The sequence below is a fragment of the Oryza glaberrima genome, chromosome 3, assembly GCF_000147395.1.
Source record: "Oryza glaberrima chromosome 3, OglaRS2, whole genome shotgun sequence".
Taxonomy (NCBI): Eukaryota; Viridiplantae; Streptophyta; class Magnoliopsida; order Poales; family Poaceae; genus Oryza; species Oryza glaberrima.
The window spans coordinates 20379269-20396499 of NC_068328.1; the positions used below are offsets into that span (position 1 = coordinate 20379269).

Sequence of the window (17231 nt, forward strand, 5' to 3'; positions counted from 1 at the left end):
GCCACCGCTAGCCGCTATGCTGAGCCATGCCGTCGACGCCGTCGCGCTCGCCGTCCCGTGAGCCACCCCGTCCGCCGTTCGCTCAGCCAATTCCGCTGCCGGAGCCCACCGTCCACCTCGCGCCGGTGAGCACCTCCATGGCCGCTGCCTTCGGCCGGCGTCCCCGCCCTCGGTGATCTCTCTCTCACTCTCTAACTTCCCCCATTGTGATCCCTAGGTCGTCCCAGAGCTCGTTCGCCTATCGCCGTCGGAGCTCGTCCGCCTATCGCCGTCACCATCCTGCCGCCGCCGTCGTCGATCGTCGTCGGTGAGGCTCTCCTCCCCCTTCCTCTCTCTCTCTCTCTCTCTCTCTCGGTGCCCCTTAGCCGCTGCCTAGCTCGCCGCCTAGTGCCGCTGCTAGTGCCACTCCGCGCTGCCGTGTCGCCACCGCCCCGCGCCGTGCCACCGCGTCGCCATGGCCGCCTGTTGATGTGAAAAACACACACTGGCCTAGAAGATCTGCTTAACTCCTCTACAGGTCCAAAATCTTGCTTTTAGGTTCGTGAGTGTGACAGTTGATTTGATCCTGCAATCAACAAGAAAGAAAACAAGAAAAACCGCGGTTAAATCTATAAACGATAGCCGATTGGCTAGTTGCCGATGACATATCATTTATTTTTGAGCCGATGTCATGTTAGAATCGATCGGCAGTAATGAATGAAACAAGAGCCGATGTCAAGTCTAGCTGCACGTCGACTTCTCCTTCACGAGTACATTGCACGGGGTGTAGACTTGAAATGGTTGAGTTAACAGCATTAGCAAATCTGAAAAGAGAAAGCAACAGAAAGAACTGGATAGGAAAACACCCCAAAAAACACATCTTCCTCCACATAAAAAAAAAAAAAACACCCCACCAAAATCCAGTGTTTTTACGACCAACTAAAAGAACTGGATAGGAAAAACTGAACCCCGTAATACCATCATCCCATTGCTAAGCATGGGCATTCGTCCTTGTTCCTTAACATACCGTTGCAAGGCACGGGCATGCCACTAGTTGCTCATAAAGAATGCAGTTTTTCTGTCCGAGGGTACCTGTGTCTTCAGTCAAATTCACCATGTTTAAGTGATTCGAACATTCAAAAACAAATCATGATCATAGTACATATAAAGTTACAAACCATCAAATTTTCATTCTCAATTAAAAAAAAAGAAATCAATCAAAACTATTCATCATGGGATAGATGCACAACTTGTGTTGTATAGATCTTGACAAATAGGATAAATCTGACATCAGATTTTTGCCAGTCTGGATAATGTTGAGTGAAATCATGATTTTTATTGGAATTTTTAACATTAAAATTATGTTCGATACAAAGTATTTAGTATCTTATGTTCATTGGTCCGTAAATTGTAATATCGTATGGTTTAGCATCTTATGCTATGCAGAACTTGTCCTATATCATGAAAAGCAAAGAAAATGTGCATACCATTTTTTACGAATACGCATGATATCTGCGCATCGTTTCATCAAGCAGGAAAAAAAAAGAAAGAGGCGAGAGGTGCAGGAATTAGTCAACCCCAGCACCCACCCACCAAGGTCTTACAAAACGAAAGAAAAAAAAAACCACACGCACACACAACACTAAACACGAACTTCGACCTCTTAAGGTACAGGCTAGCAAACAGCTCTGGGAGCTTTGAATCTCCTGCCCAGCACCAAACTGCACCCTCGTTAACTATAGCTTGGATTACCACAAACACGCTAGGGGTAGCTCCATGGAAAACACAATCATTTCTATGTTTCCAAATCTCCCAGGCAACTAAGATGACTAGCTAATTGAGCCTTTCCCAGGCAACTAAAATGTGCATACCTTTGAGCAAGTTGTGCTCGCTTAACCTCTGTAGCTGATGTTGGAGAATGGCAGAATCAAGATATGTATGGACTGTTGACTTAGAGAAACCATTAACCAACAGAAGTGGGACTGCAGCTGCACGACGCGCCATTGCAAATGCCATAATCAAGGCTGGATCCTCTGATAACGACAACCTATATATCAACAACCATAACAAATTAGACTGGAAAAAATAATTACATATTTAGTTTATAGAGGATATAATATATCTTGTCAGTACATTTAACTCCCTTGTAGGTATAGCACCCCATAATAAGCTTACAAGGTACTACTAAATTGTAAATGATGCAGCTAAATTCTAAGCACAGACTATCCGGGGGGGGGAGCGGCCTGGCCCCCTACAACGATTTTCTTTTCACACAAAATCACCTAACTAAGTAGGTAATGCTATCTTACTATAAAGTTATAACCCACTAATTCTAAAGCTCAACATGCACACATGCCACCTCATCATCCACTACCAGTAATTACATACAAAACTTAAGCATGCATGCAACGTCATCTATAATTCATTGAATTCTACAAATCAACATCCAATCATCTTCCTTCACATTATTTTTCACAATATTATTAACATATATATATATATATATATATATTCATCATTTTTATAGTACTTAGCATACATTCATCCATATAATCAAAGTGCGGTATATCATATTTCATTTACAATCTCATACAGAGTCAGAGTCTACTAAATGTATCTCTCTAAACATAGTTTAACAAACTGGTTTTATTTGTTGTTAATATCTAATATAATTTTTACTTTTACCTCAATTATTAAAAAAATATTAAAAGTTACTTAGGAATTTCCACAGCAAAACGCAGGGAATCACCTAGTTAACTTAAGTAATACTCAATCCGTCCCACAATTGTATAGCCAAAATCCCTCTTATATTATGGGACGGAGGTAGTAGTGTATTAGGCCCCCTCCAAGACTCCTAGGCTCCTCCCAAGTCTAAATCCTGGCTCCGCCACTGCAAATGATTGATTTGTAACTAACTAAACTAAGTACATATGACTAATAAATTAGTTTGCAACCTGTAAGGGTATGCATAACAACTTGCAACTTTGCAAGTACATAAGAATTACTAGTAATGTTGGTAAAAGACACAGAAGAACAAATCCATCAGACAACTTATAGGTGCTGTACCACTAGTGAGAATGTATGTATATGTTCTTTACATGGTTATACAAAATAACTTGTAGTGTATACATGAGTAACTTGTATATGTCAAACAGAAATAAATTATCATTCATCCAATAGATAGAATTGTCCTTAGCTTACATCTATAAGCCTTTATGAAATTATTCAAGATAGAATAGGGCTTATTGAATACAAACTTCTCACGTACACATGCTTATTGGTCTTCTATGATCACTTATACCTACCCAAGTTCAACAAGTGTAATGAGACAAAATGGTTTGGTACCAACAGAACGTACATTCCATATTCAAATATGCAAGTAATTTTGCTTAGGTCACTCCTAAAATTCTACAAGAATTATAATCATGGAAAAAGAGAGCACTTTACATGATTAGACCAGTCACTAATAGAGAGTATACTAAGTAACTGTTTTCATCTTCCAAACGAAACCAAAGAATTACAATTCCAATCCACCGCCCATTGGCTTGTTTGGGTAGAGAACTGAGTTGTCCGCGGTCGCTCATGTGGCCAAGGTATCAAAGGCAACAGCTCAGCAACAGTGAGTTTCGACTTTCGTGTTAGCTCCTTGCTTTGGCCTTAAGCCACTTAGACATAAGACTTGCCAGTTGATTTCCATGTACTACCTCCGTTTTTTAATAGATGACGCCGTTAACTTTTTCTCACATGTTTGACCATTCGTCTTATTCAAAAAATTTACGTAATTATAATTTATTTTGTTATGAGTTGTTTTATTACTCATAGTATTTTAAATGTGATTTATATCTTATATATTTGCAAAAAAAATTTGAATAAGACGAATGGTCAAACATGTGAGAAAAAGTCAACGGCGTCATCTATTAAAAAACGGAGGGAGTATTAGATATTGTTTATTAGGGCCTCATAAAGGGTACAGCTTTCAGTGATCTCTGAACTCCCTCAGTTCTAATATCTCCTGATTTCAGATGCACCCATCCCCTGCACAGTGATTATCTGTTCCTTCTGCCTTCGTGAACCATAGCCATAGCCCCAAGCCTTAGTTTTTATCAAATTGACCACCCACCATACAGACTTGAGATCATTTACCCACACGGTCAGGGCACAGCACAAGTATCAACAAATCAAACACCAAATGGATACAAATCATTGGCGTGGTCTAATCTTTCTAATACTTTTATGATCAGTATTGTGCTCTAAATGAGTTTGATCTAGCATTATATTGGACTTGCAGACATACAATAGGAATTAGGAAGTCAGACTGCCACAATAAAAAACTAGCCAGGTGCAGATGACATTCACATATAACTTCCATTATGAATATTATTAAACCCCTGGTAAGTTAATTGCTTTGCAGGACTACAAACCAAAAATTTACAAGATGAAGGTTACATACATGTGTTGACTGAACATTGGCTTCTGGAATTGTAGTAGCACAGAACTAAGGCCCTCTGTGACTGATTTTACATTAACAGGCAACTGCTTTATGTTCCTGACTTTCTGCATAACGTTAAAAGATGTGAGAGATAACTGTATTGAATTAGAATATAAGCAACATAAAAGTTGCCCCTTGAACTTACCTCTTGTGTCACAAAGTACAACTGAAACGACAACTTATCATAGTAATGGTGAGCCCTATGAGAAACAGAAGGAGCAATTACATGCCTCATAGAGCCCCATAACACGGAACCAAGGTGTGCGAGGAATGAATCACGAGCCACAGTGTAACTATGATGTTCCTGGCACATGTGATTGAACTTCGTCATTAGAAGTACGATTAAAATTCTGTTATCTTAACAATTAAATATTAGACTTCAGTAATTGCATGCACAATTGCACAGTGAATATGTGTTTTTAGTTGTCCTGCTTATTAGGGAAATGTTTTGCTATAGAAACTGATTTTACAATGTTCTTTTTATGTTGTGTCGTAGAAGCTGTTGGACAAAGCTAACCTCTGGAACATCTTTAAATAAGTTCCACTTTTCCATCCTATTCAATGCATCAAGAGCTTTCTTCTTATTAATATCATCCGAATCTCCAGTATTGTAACCCTCCAGTTCACTTTTCAGATCATGCCTTCTCTCATCAAGTTCTACATTTGAAGAAAAATAAAGGTTCTAGTTAAAAGGGAAGGTCTTTCTGATAAACCCAATTAAATTTTATGAACAGTACAAGGCTGCCCAGCAACTACCATAAACTGAAGATCTCAGCAAAGAAAAGAACACTGAATAGCTTATTGGCATCAACAACTTGTGAGAAAACATGGCCAAAGGACAAAACAATAAAAACAATGTTGTAATGATTGGAGAGAAACATAAGGAATGTCTTTCATGTATGGTACAAACAGTAGCTCAAGTGCATATAACTCAAAAATATCAACTACAAGTAAAGTCTACCACTATGTAGTAATGTGAATAATTAAAAGGAACACCCAAATTTATGGCCATGAAAAGTACCTTTGCAAAGGGCAAGCTGTACCCTTCTTCCAACACAATGCTTGAAGGCAAAAAGTTCGTATACATCAATCTCTGCCAATAGGATATCTACTGCATGGTAATTCTGAACCCCCAAAATGGCATCAGATAAACTAAGTCAAGAGCTAGTTCAAGATGTCATAACAATATACAGAACCAAAAGGGAAAGTTACACAACAAACAAGATTGCAAGAAGAAACTTGTTGTCTATAGTGTTAACATCAGTTGGGACTTGGGATGCCACTATTTTGTGGAATATCGTTGCCACTGATGTGCTAGTTGTAATGATTAATGGGACCACTTGTATTTTGAATCGTCAATAGGTCTAGCAAAAAAAGGTATTTAGTAGAATACAGAGCAAAATATTTCCAAGCTGCCAAAATATTTCTGCATCCTCTCTTCTCTACAGTTCTGATCTCAAAGCTCTCACTCTACTGATCTCAATTGAACTTTACAACCACCCTCCAAAATAAGAGCTAGGGGCAAGAGAAAGAAAAGGAATTGGTATAAGCAACATGTGCACCTTGAAAATCTACGGTACCTAACATGGAGATTACAAGAATAAGTACCATCATTTAGCCTATGAGATTGAGTAGTAAAAAATAATTTATAAACGAATAGATTGTTAATATCCAGTGCATTCTAAGAGAAATCCAGCATACCTCACCAAAAGATGAGAATCTCTCTGATTGTATCTTGTAATTTAGCTTCAGCCTCTTCTTCTGTAACTTCTGCATAAGAATAACAATCATAAATTAGTGCCACAAAGGGAATCTCAGTACAGAGCAAACACATTGTATACATGTTTAAGTGTTACAGAAATAAATTGTCAAATTGCAAAACTTGCTAGCCCTGCTATGCCTAGCCCCACCAGAAATGAGCCTACACACATATCCCATAAAAAGCTACTATCAACATGCTTGGACAACCACTTTAGCCAAAAGGGCTAACGTGCAGTTGCAATATTTGGACTGACAACCATTATGAACTGTTCCATATTCAAGAAATGAGCCTACACCCATAGCCCATAAAAGGCTAGCAACACGCTTGGACAGCCACTTCCGTCAAAAGGGCTAATATGCAGTTGCAATATTTGGATTGTCAAGCATTATGAACTGTTCCATATTCCAGACTATAAATGGATTATGGAACTAACCTGCTGTCATATAAGCCACCACTAACCGCCCAGCAATTTGACTATGGAGTCGCACTCACCCTGTTCCACCCCAAAAGTCAAAGCTAAGCATACCAAGATAAGTGATGGTGAAAATCCACAATACATGCTCCACATAGGCCTACATCCACCCCACACAGACACAGTCTAATACCACCCAAATTCACTTGTGTCTAATCCTCATGCACATAAAGCATCCCCAGAGCTTTTGTCCATGCTTCTCCAAAAGGGGTCAACACAGCGTTATGTTTGGACCCGCAAGTATCAGATGCTACTCTATCAATTCATGAATACTTGCTACCGTTTACTTTGACATGTTAAAATTTGACCAGCACTGTTTCAGAGTTATATATTTATCAGGTCTGCATGTAGAAAATTATTGAAAGGAAAAAAACAATGATTTGCCAGCCCATTGTCCAGATAATTAGGTTACTTAGTTCTAGCCCTACTGGTTTGCTGGATGCCTGGGAATCAGCAAGGAAAATAGCAAGTCCCAAAATATTGTAGTAAAAACATGAATCAAGTATTCATTGATATGTTAATACACATAGAAATACAAAAGGCTCAGTTTGTGGTTGTTGTGCTGTGCTCCGTTGTGATTATTCTTCCAGATACAATGGAAAATAAAAAAATAGAATCATTATAGTTTGTTTTGGCAATCAAAATAACGCTAGAAAAAAATGTATTCAACAGTCATTTTCACTTTATTTGTTCCACATTTTCGGAAAGTAATACTATTATCTTTTGCAATTTAAATCAAAAGAAAAGCAGCTTGCCAAATAACAAAACTTCTAAAGTAGTTGCACCAAACAAGAATATGGTAATTCACTGAATGCCAAACTCTAGGGCATTGTTTAGCTTCAGCAATTCGGCTTCATTACCCATGCTCAAGAAACCCTCTGCCCTCCCACCATCCCATGCTGTAAATGTGCATTGTTCAAACCATAAATCAACAGTCGTATTTACAGCCATGGCTGAGGAATCTGACAGGGTGTATTCAATATTTCTTTTCCTTTTTGCTGCTGAAACTTTTGACTTATACAAATCCAATTTGCGAGGATTCCATCTGTAGGTTACTGATATTTTTATGAACAAAACAAGATCTGCGATGGATAAGTTATAGTGATTTTTATCATTTACTATCATCTTTGTATAAATATTTTAAATTGTAATAAAATAGCTTTATAATGTAATCCTTGTGATTATAATCAGAGCAACAACAGTGCAAATAACATGACCAGATGGGCTGGTCGTAGCTGAATAATTACGGATTCTGAATATCTATTATGCCCCTAGTTATTAAACCAGAACGGACCAGGGTTCGACAGTAAAAAACCGGAACCAGAGCCTAGTCCAGTCTGGTCTGATTGAAAGACTAGAATGCGACCTGGAAAACAGGGGGTTAAACCAGGCGGTTTTGCACTTCGAACCGGGTAGAACAAATTTTCTAAACAATTTGCCCACAGGCGCGCGGAGGGAATCAACCTAGGGACCTCCCATTGCATACCCGAGGACCAAAACAGCCAAGCAAGGCAGTCGGTTGGTATGAGAGGTAAAATAGATTAAACTTAACCCTTTTGAGCAAACCAAGACTAAGGAAAATATATTTATTATTTCCTTTTGAACCAGTGGCCGAACCGGTGAACCAGTGGTCTAACCAGGTGAACTGATGGACTCAACAGTTCGATCACCAGCCCAGGTTTAACAACTATGATTCTGCCACACAGTTGACAGGTTGTCTTCTTGAGGTATTGCCCTTCACTGATATTAATAATCAGGATGACATTACTTCTATAGAACTATCAAAATTTGAAACATGACGAAATGAATACAACTTATGTGGTTTTCGTTTACAATAGACACAAGAAAATTGGCATGGGCTCATTTAATGTGATTGCCATATCCCATTAATTCATGGCAACGTTAACAACTAAGAAATATGAAGCAACTGAGTCTAACATATTAAGAAAAATAACTGCAAGTTTGTTGAATCAACAATTTATGACGTTTGAAACAAGTAGAGCAAGAATGCCTTAATATAATATAATTGAATGACATAATGAGTGTACAGTTTCTTTTTGTGTGCGATTAGTATATAATTTAGATTAATGTAAACGGGCTTGGGTATAACGAGTTAATATAATAACATGACTACCCATGTTTGGTTACCATGAATAATCTATTAACACAACACAGGACCCGTTAAAAATGCTAGCTTTGTATCAATGCTAAATTGTCCTCTCTCTTTTTTGTTCTAGGACATTGCAAGTGCATATGGAATGAGTATTAAATTTGAAGAAGTAAAAAAAAAAAGCAAATTAGGCCAATAAATAAAATTATACAGGTAAAAGATTCAAGTGCCTGGTGCTACTACAAAAACTAATGCCAAAACCAATATGCATACACTGAGTTGTCTAAGATAGCGTCCAATCATGAATAATGAGGGAGAACACAGAAATCATCACAAGAAACAACCATTTTAGTCAAAAAAGGATTTACAAAAACTTCACTTTTGACCTGGGGTACTAAAAAACTTCTTATGATTCTAGAGATGAATTAGTTCCGTTCAGGCCACTAAGGAAAACTAACGAGACTTTTTAAACAAAGGAAATACTGACACAGCACACTATACAAAGGAAAACTAACGAGACTTTTTAAACAAAAGAAATACTGACACAGCACACTATACAAATTGTATAACACTAGGCAGTAACTGAATTTGAATAGGTAGAGAAGGCCTGATGACAAAAATGAAGTGACCTGCAACAGCCCCAATAGTCTTTGCAACATTGGGTAGACTAAGTTCAGTACGAACACCGTCCCCACCAACAGCAGGGCCCCAGGCAAATGGCCCTGCACTCAGATCAATGAAAGCAAATCTGAAAATAAAGTTTGGTTAGAAGAACAGGAACTAGCCTAAGTCTAAGATTTTAACTATTCATGAAATGAAACAACAGCAGACCTGTCTCTGCCAATCCACATATCCGTAAGGCATTCAGCATGCAGACCCTTCAAATCACTGGACTTGAGTGCACTCTCAAATATATCATGCAACTCATCCTTTTTGCCATGTAATACCTACAAGAGCATGTGATACTGTGATGTTAGACACGCAACTATAGAGATATTTCATTTAGTGTACCAACAAAAAATGTGACACCTGGACAGCTTTGTCATAAACAATACTCCCTCCATTCCTAATTGATCTTCATATATGGTTTGTGCATCAATACCAAGACAATCCTGCGGAGCACTTAATCAGCATCGAAAACATGCATTAGCGTTTCGTATCCGTGAATGTAGCGCCATCAATTTTGCATGCCGTATGGCTGGCCAATCAGTTGTGAGCATATTAAATCCATGCATGCAGCAGCTCCTAATCAGTTTTGCATGCCGCATAGCCTGACCAATCAGATGCATGCAGTGTTCGTTAGGAAGTGTCATTAACGTCCTTCCCGGGATTTTCATCGCCTCCCCACCGTAATGCGACGATCAAAATGGAATTTTCATTTTTTTGCAATACGATGATCAAAAGGGAACAGAGGGAGTATCATCTTTGCTCTTTCCTTCCTTCAACAGCTCAAAATTGCTTAAGGCTTCCTTTCACTTCTTTGACCAATCCCCCTGTTAAAGAATTTGAATAAAAGCATTCCGCTAGGTTTATACATTAAAACTTTTTGATGAATGTTCGCCTTCATAACTTTGTATCATGCATTCTAATCAATTCCAAATTCCAATGGGCATACAGTATCCTTTTTAATTCATTAATTCCAAGTGTCAACAAAAGTCAGTACTTGAAGTCAAGAAGGATGTGTGCAGTACTGCAGTTCCTAATTCCAAGCAGTTGAATATCAAAATTGGTGCTATTCCATACTATACTAGCAACAAAATATTCATTTTTAGACCTTCAAACCAAAGAACTGAACTCTAAAATTTCAAGTGCAACCTCTAATACATGGCAAGTTGTATAAACCAGTTGCAGTATATAACACTTTCTTGAATTCATTAGATGAAAAGTCTAAGCACTCTGAATACATGCATGTACGGAAAAACAATGTAACCGTCTAATGAACTACTCCCTCCGTTTTATATTATAAGTCATTTGACTTTTTTTCTAGTCAAACTTTGTTAAGTTTGACCAAGTTTATAGAAAAATCTAGCAACATTGAAATATCAAATTAGTTTCATTAAATGTAACATTAAATACATTTTTATAATATGTTTGTCTTGTGTTGAAAATACTAATATATTTTTACATAAATTTGGTCAAACTTAAAGAAGTTTGATTAGGAAAATAGTCAAACGACTAATAATATGAAGCGGAGGGAGTAATTAGCTACTCCCTCTGCCTCACAATAAATCAACTTCTGGCTACAAACCTGGACATAACCTATATCCAGGTTCGTAGCTAGAAGTTGATTTATTTTGGGACGGAGGGAGTTAGTAGCAAGCAAGTCAATATTTGATTAGCTTTGTGGTTGACTATGTTATGCAACCTCAAGCTTCATCAACAAAGTTAGTTACGGCCAAGGTTGAACACAGAAGAAATGTTTGGAATGGCCAACACAATGACCAAAAAATAACACGTTGATGCAGGCCAAAATGATTTTGTAAAGAATACAGAAATGTAACATTAAAAATACCATATCCATATTGTCAGTTGTTGTCCACGAAAATGATGATAAAGGATGACTCTCATACAAGGGTCTTCTGTTGACTCCCTTTTCAATATCTGATTCATAGATGGAGATAAGTACCAAAAGGAAAATAACTAAAGGAGCTACTGCATGTTGCAGTTAAATATATCAAAACTGGGCATACAGCTACAGTGAGAGAAAAAACTGAATTGAAACAGTGTCCTTGTAGGTTGTGACTACAAAAGGATCTACCTTGTGTTCACACGACACACATTTGAACAACAGCATACTGTTTCTCAACTGGAAACACAGTTCACAAAAATCACACTGCAGATTAAGCCCCCTAAATAGTTCATCCTAGGGCTTCCAAAGAATGTTTTGTGATGTGGAACGACATATATTCACTAAGCATGCACCAATGCGCACTGTAAATGATTGGACAAATGACAGATGGCTGCCATCTTTTTCCAAATGACAGATGGCTGCCATCTTTTTCCCCTTTTGCTATATCTATATCTTTATGTATAGCTGTGCACTTATATTCTAGTACAGCGTGTCTTGTGCACATGTGCTTGTAAACCTATTGTATTATACTTTGGCCCATGACCCATTGGAATACAAGGTTCAATTCATCAACACAATATCATGAGCCATGGATAGGGGTTAGTGTTTCCCCTCGTCAGCTGCCACCTCTTCACCAACTCCGGTTGTTATCCAGGCCACGGTTCTGAGCCTCACTGCAATCTGATGTGCAGAGACTGGCCAGGCGGAGAGGTCTCCAATGGTAGAGACCACTGATGGCTGGAGTGGTGGAAACCCTAACTCCCACCATGTGCTCATGATAACATGTTGAGGAATTAGATCTTGAATCCTAATGGGCCAATACAATAGGGCTACATGAAAATATGCAGAAAACACCCTACTCGAAGTGGACACATACGGCAACATATACATCTAACACAATTCAGATGTTTGGATCACAAACAACACCTCTTCCCGTATCCAACTCTATGCCAATCCCAGTGGCTGTTCAGGTGTGCTTCACTGAGAATTGATAATGGAAACTTAGAAAGCTTCAAGAGATCCCATGTTTCACCAAAACCTATCCGCTCCCATGGGTGCTCTCACGTCCTTTGCATAAAGCATATAGTAACTAAAGGGGGCAGGCATGTGTTTATCACTAATAACCAATGCCAGTTACTCAGTTGATTTAATTGCTTTAGCAGCTCTGGCATCACCCACAAAAGGACATCATCTGCTGCCCCCCTGCTATTGAAACTGTGGCCAATTGCCATAATGTTAAACTATGTAAATCTAAAAATTCCTCTTGTAAATATCACCATAGTTATACTCCCTCCATCCACAAAAGTTACACCTATTACTTTTGTCACCAAGACCAAGAAGAAATTAGATCATCTTGGATGTTACAAAATCAAGGAGTAAAAGCAAACATGCAACCAATGAGTATTTAGATGACTCCTTGGGTTCTAATCAAACATTTAATTTATCTCTTCATTTAAGTCTTGAATGCATAAAGACTACAAATAGGAACAACTTATTTGGAAAAACTCAAATGTGAAATATGTCTAACTTTTGTGGATGGAGGGAGTATCACATAGTTATTTTATTTCAACAGAAAATTTATCTTCATTATGCAGTCCCTGGTATTACATCCAAACAGGTGAATTGCTCACTTCTAATTGCAATTCTGGAAGCTTAGGTCAAGTCCTGGAACTAAGCAGGGCCCAAGATAAATTCTTATATGGGCATTATAGTGACATATAGTAGTAACGAGTTTAAACTTTCTGAAGTAAGCAATAAACTAGGGAAATTGCAAAGGAATGTCTTAACCAATACCATAACCAACTTAATTAAGTTAACATCATTAGTTCTGTACTTCTGTTAATAATATGGGCCTACATTATCCAGTGTCAAAATTTCCAAAATATTCATAATATTACGGAGGGCACCCCTTGATTCTTAAGAAAAACAAATACATAAACAAACTTCAGACGGTAATATCTGTGGATGAACTCTCCATGTGTATTTTCATCTTCACTGCAATAGAAATTGAAAAACAAAATAATATACATAAGAAAGACTATAATTACCAAGATAGTCTCTTGTCACTTTTAGATTGAAGAATCCGAGCTTGCAGGGTCTTATTCTGAAAAAAAAAAACTACATGTCATTGTCCACAAAAGTACAGGGTTTCTCAACAAACAAATCCAATGTTAATAAGGAAATATACAGAAAGGTAAACATAAATCTGCACAACATATCCATTCAGAAGAACATAATCTGCACAACATATATTTAAGGCCTGATAAACAGGAGTCAAGAATCGTGTATTCATGTCAACTTCCAAATGGAAAGAGCAGAAAGGAAGACAGCAAGTATAAAGTGAATTACAGTTATAAACTGAACATAACTCCTCCAAATGCATTATAAAGAAAAATATGATGGTGACCTCTTGATATCACCGAGTCCACCAGCTCCCAACCAACAATAAAGAGATCTATCAAAGGTACAGGACCCAAATAAACTGCATGGACAATTAAAACAGAGATTGCTCCAAGATTTTCCATAAGTTCTGTAAGTTACAATGAAGCAGAAGAAAATAAACCCACCTTCAAAGAGTCGATTGTTGTTAAAATCTATTCTGTGTTTGCCAAACTTATCTAGTATGAATTTTTTGAAGTTAAGCACGTGAACGATAGCGAGTAATTGTCATTAAAGAAAGATCACATTGTTAAGGGATTTGAACCAGACATAACTCAGCTAGGTTAAAAAAAGATTACATTATTATGGTTACCTGAAAATTAACGCACGGTTTTTGGAACTCTCTTGAAGCTACAAGTCAAGACAGGGAACACTCAATTGTTATCAAGCAGTCCCAAGCAAACTCACAGCAGTACATAATATGTTTTGGAGAGGCATAATGATAGAGAGAGCACAAAAAATCCGCTAATAAAGAGTCTAGAGACTATATTTCCCTGACTCCCAATTTATACTTGGTTTGGTTGTCTTTTCATTTAACTGCACTTTGGATTTCTTGATGATTAAAAGATGGGCATGATCAGACGGATGTGTTAAACAAGACAAACTATGCAAAAAAAAAAAAGGACTGCTGAGTAAATTTTATTTGGTAACTAACAAGTTTTATCAGAAACAATTATGGAGAGATTACATGTTGAAAAATTGTCATATCATTCTAATCACCAAACAAGCAAGAAAGCATCAGACCATTTTCTTACACAGAGTTCTTTCGGCAGCTAGGAAGAACTAGAAAGTAGAAACATCAACATGTGAAAGATATTCGATAGAACGAATTCTAGCACAAGCACATACATTGTCAGGCAACTAACAGAAAGGTCCAACACATTGGCTTGCATAGTCATATGTTTGACATTTGACAGCAGTAATGCTCCAGAAATAAGATGGAATTCCATGATATCTCAGTGAAAAATCTTGCAAATGTCCTCGTACTCAATGGCCTTAAGAACCTTCCCATCATAGAGGCCCTTCTCAACCTGCACTTTGGCACAAAATCTCTCTGTGTCCACTGAAAGCAACCTTGCATTAGATCCCCGGTAAGCTCCATTAACAATACGCACCAGCCCACCAATCTGGGGGATAACTGTCTCAAGCTCATCTTGGTCGACCCTAAGAACATGCTTGCTCTCCAGCATCTCAATCTCCCCAACATACTTATCAATCACCCTCTTCACCACACCCTTCTGTTTGTAGTACCCCTTCTCTGCCAGCGACTTGCTCATCACCTTGACCACAATACCTGGGCATAGCCAGTAATCCTTCCTATTGCTCCGCTCCTTCGCTTTCTCCTCCTCCTTCATCAGCTCATCCAATGCTGACCTCCTAGCTTCTGCTGCGTTTATAGCATCCTTTCCCTTCTTCTTGGCCAACTCTTCCTTCTCCTTATCCCGCGCGCTCACCTCATCCTCTTCCTCAAAACCAAATTTAACCTTTGGCTTATCATCGAGAGGGTTAACCTTTGGCCCTGGCACAGCCCGCTGAAGTGCAATTGCAATCTTCCCTGCTGCTTTGTTGGCTTCTTTTGCATCCTCCTCTTGTCCCTCATGGTCATTTTCTGAGTCCGAATACTCATCTTCGCTGCCGGACTCACCTTCGCTACCATCCGGACTAGCATCATCACCAAGTTCACCATTAGTTTTACCCATGGATTGCTGGGCTCGCTCTATCTGGCGTGCAATCATGCGCTCCTGCCGCTCGTCCTCCGCAAGGTCGGACTTGATCCTCTTGCGCTTGAGCCTGGTCTTCACGGCCTGCTCGGAGTCGCGGTCGATGTAGGTGATGAACCACCCTTTGGGAGTGTCCTCAACCTTGCAGTGGCCCTCGCGCCCGAGGAACTTGACGAACTCGGTGAGCGTGGCCCAGCGCGTGGAGTTCATGTGGACGTGGTGGCGGTCGGCGATGAACTCGTTGTAGACGACGGTGGCGGCGATGCGGGAGTGGCGGTGGGCGCGGCGGAGCAAGGTGAGGAAGGCGTCGAGGAACTCCTCGGAGAAGCCCTCGACGACTCGGTCGGGGGCCTGGCCGAACACCTGCATCTGGCGCTGGTGCGACTCCGACATGCAGTGGCACTTGAAGCCATTCTCGTCGCGGCACTGCTTCTGGCACATCTGGCAGTACCACCGCAGCTTCTGCAGCCCCTTCGCCTTGATCCTGTTCGCGATCGCCTTCGGCGTCAGGAACTCGTGCTTCCCCATCTCTTCGCCGACGCAGCAGAGGGTAGGTGTTGTTCTTTAGGGGAGGCTGCGTCGATGGCCGGAGCGGGAGGGAAGGCGGCGAAATCGGAGGAGAGAATTATCGGGAGAAAGCTGGGGTAGATTGGGGGATTGGGGCTTGGGGATTGGGGAAGTTTGTGTTTGAGAGCGCTGCGGTTGGGGAAGGCGGCCACGCGGATGGCGGGGGAGGCGGCGGCCCTTCTCTCCTCTTGCTCGGCTCGGTGGCTAGGGTTTGGCCGGGGTCTAGCGGGGAGATCTCGGCGGGGAGAGACGGCACGGTCAGGGCCGGCCCTGAGCCAGGTCAGTCAGGGCGACCGACCTGGGCCCCCAACCCATCATGCAGAAAGTCTACGTATTTCAGCCCAAGGCCCAACTGATAACGTACAGCCTTAACTCCAAAAATAGTTGCGTAGTTCTGTTCCAGGGGAAATTTAACTATTTGCCACTTTTGCGTTTGACGATTAGCCAAATATCTTTCTTAGGTTTACACTTAAGAATTTGCCATTAGAGAGAGAAGCTTTTGTATTTTTTTTTCCACTTCCTGCACACACATGCATGCCAGCGTGGACCAGGCACGTGAAATGACCAATCTACCCCTGCTAGCAATTGGCTGTATTTTATAGGCTGAATCTGGATGGATGGATGTTGTTCACTGTTATGAGGTGGTCATTGATGATCCGAGGACAACCTGCTCGTCTTTGTATAAAAGATCGAGTACCGCCAAGTCGAATAACGAACCAATATTTGAAGAAATATATACACTGGATGTTATGGGTAAGGATGATGATCGTCCAACAGCGAGTACCCTAATTTTATCTCTCTCTTTCACGGTACCAATAGCAATTAACAAATTAACTTTCTGAACTTGTCAGGCAGCGTGAGGTCGCCAACGATCTGAATCAGCAGCTAATAAAAATCACAACTCCAGTAATTAATCTCAACACCGATGGATTAACCAGACTTGCATATATAGATAAAATTCAGCAGCAAACAAACCAAATAATCAAGAGCTCGGCGTATAACAGTTGAAGACCAAACCCTAGATAAAATAATCCTCTACCCGTGCTTTCTACACGATCAGAAGAAAGGGCACTAACATGTACCAAGTAGCAAGACCAGGAAAATAATCTCCAGGCCTAGCTTC

General features: G+C 39.8%; 1 protein-coding gene and 1 pseudogene across 2 annotated transcripts; both read right to left on the reverse strand.

The window, feature by feature from the left end:
• Positions 1 to 504: 504 nt before the first annotated feature.
• LOC127766311 (uncharacterized) lies at positions 505 to 10080 on the reverse strand (annotated as a pseudogene).
• Positions 9684 to 16311, reverse strand: LOC127766075 (KIN17-like protein). 2 transcript variants are annotated; one of them, XM_052291107.1, is made up of 3 exons: positions 14670 to 16311; positions 13430 to 13485; positions 9684 to 11413 (listed from the first exon to the last, which is right to left on the reverse strand). In XM_052291107.1, the coding sequence occupies exon 1, from the start codon at positions 16067 to 16069 to the stop codon at positions 14777 to 14779; it is 1293 nt and encodes a 430-aa protein (XP_052147067.1). In that variant the 5' UTR covers positions 16070 to 16311; the 3' UTR covers positions 9684 to 11413; positions 13430 to 13485; positions 14670 to 14776. The 2 variants fall into 2 exon arrangements, with proteins under 2 accessions (XP_052147067.1, XP_052147066.1); XM_052291106.1 differs by having other exon boundaries at positions 9684 to 13485.
• Between the last annotated feature and the right edge of the window lie 920 nt (positions 16312 to 17231).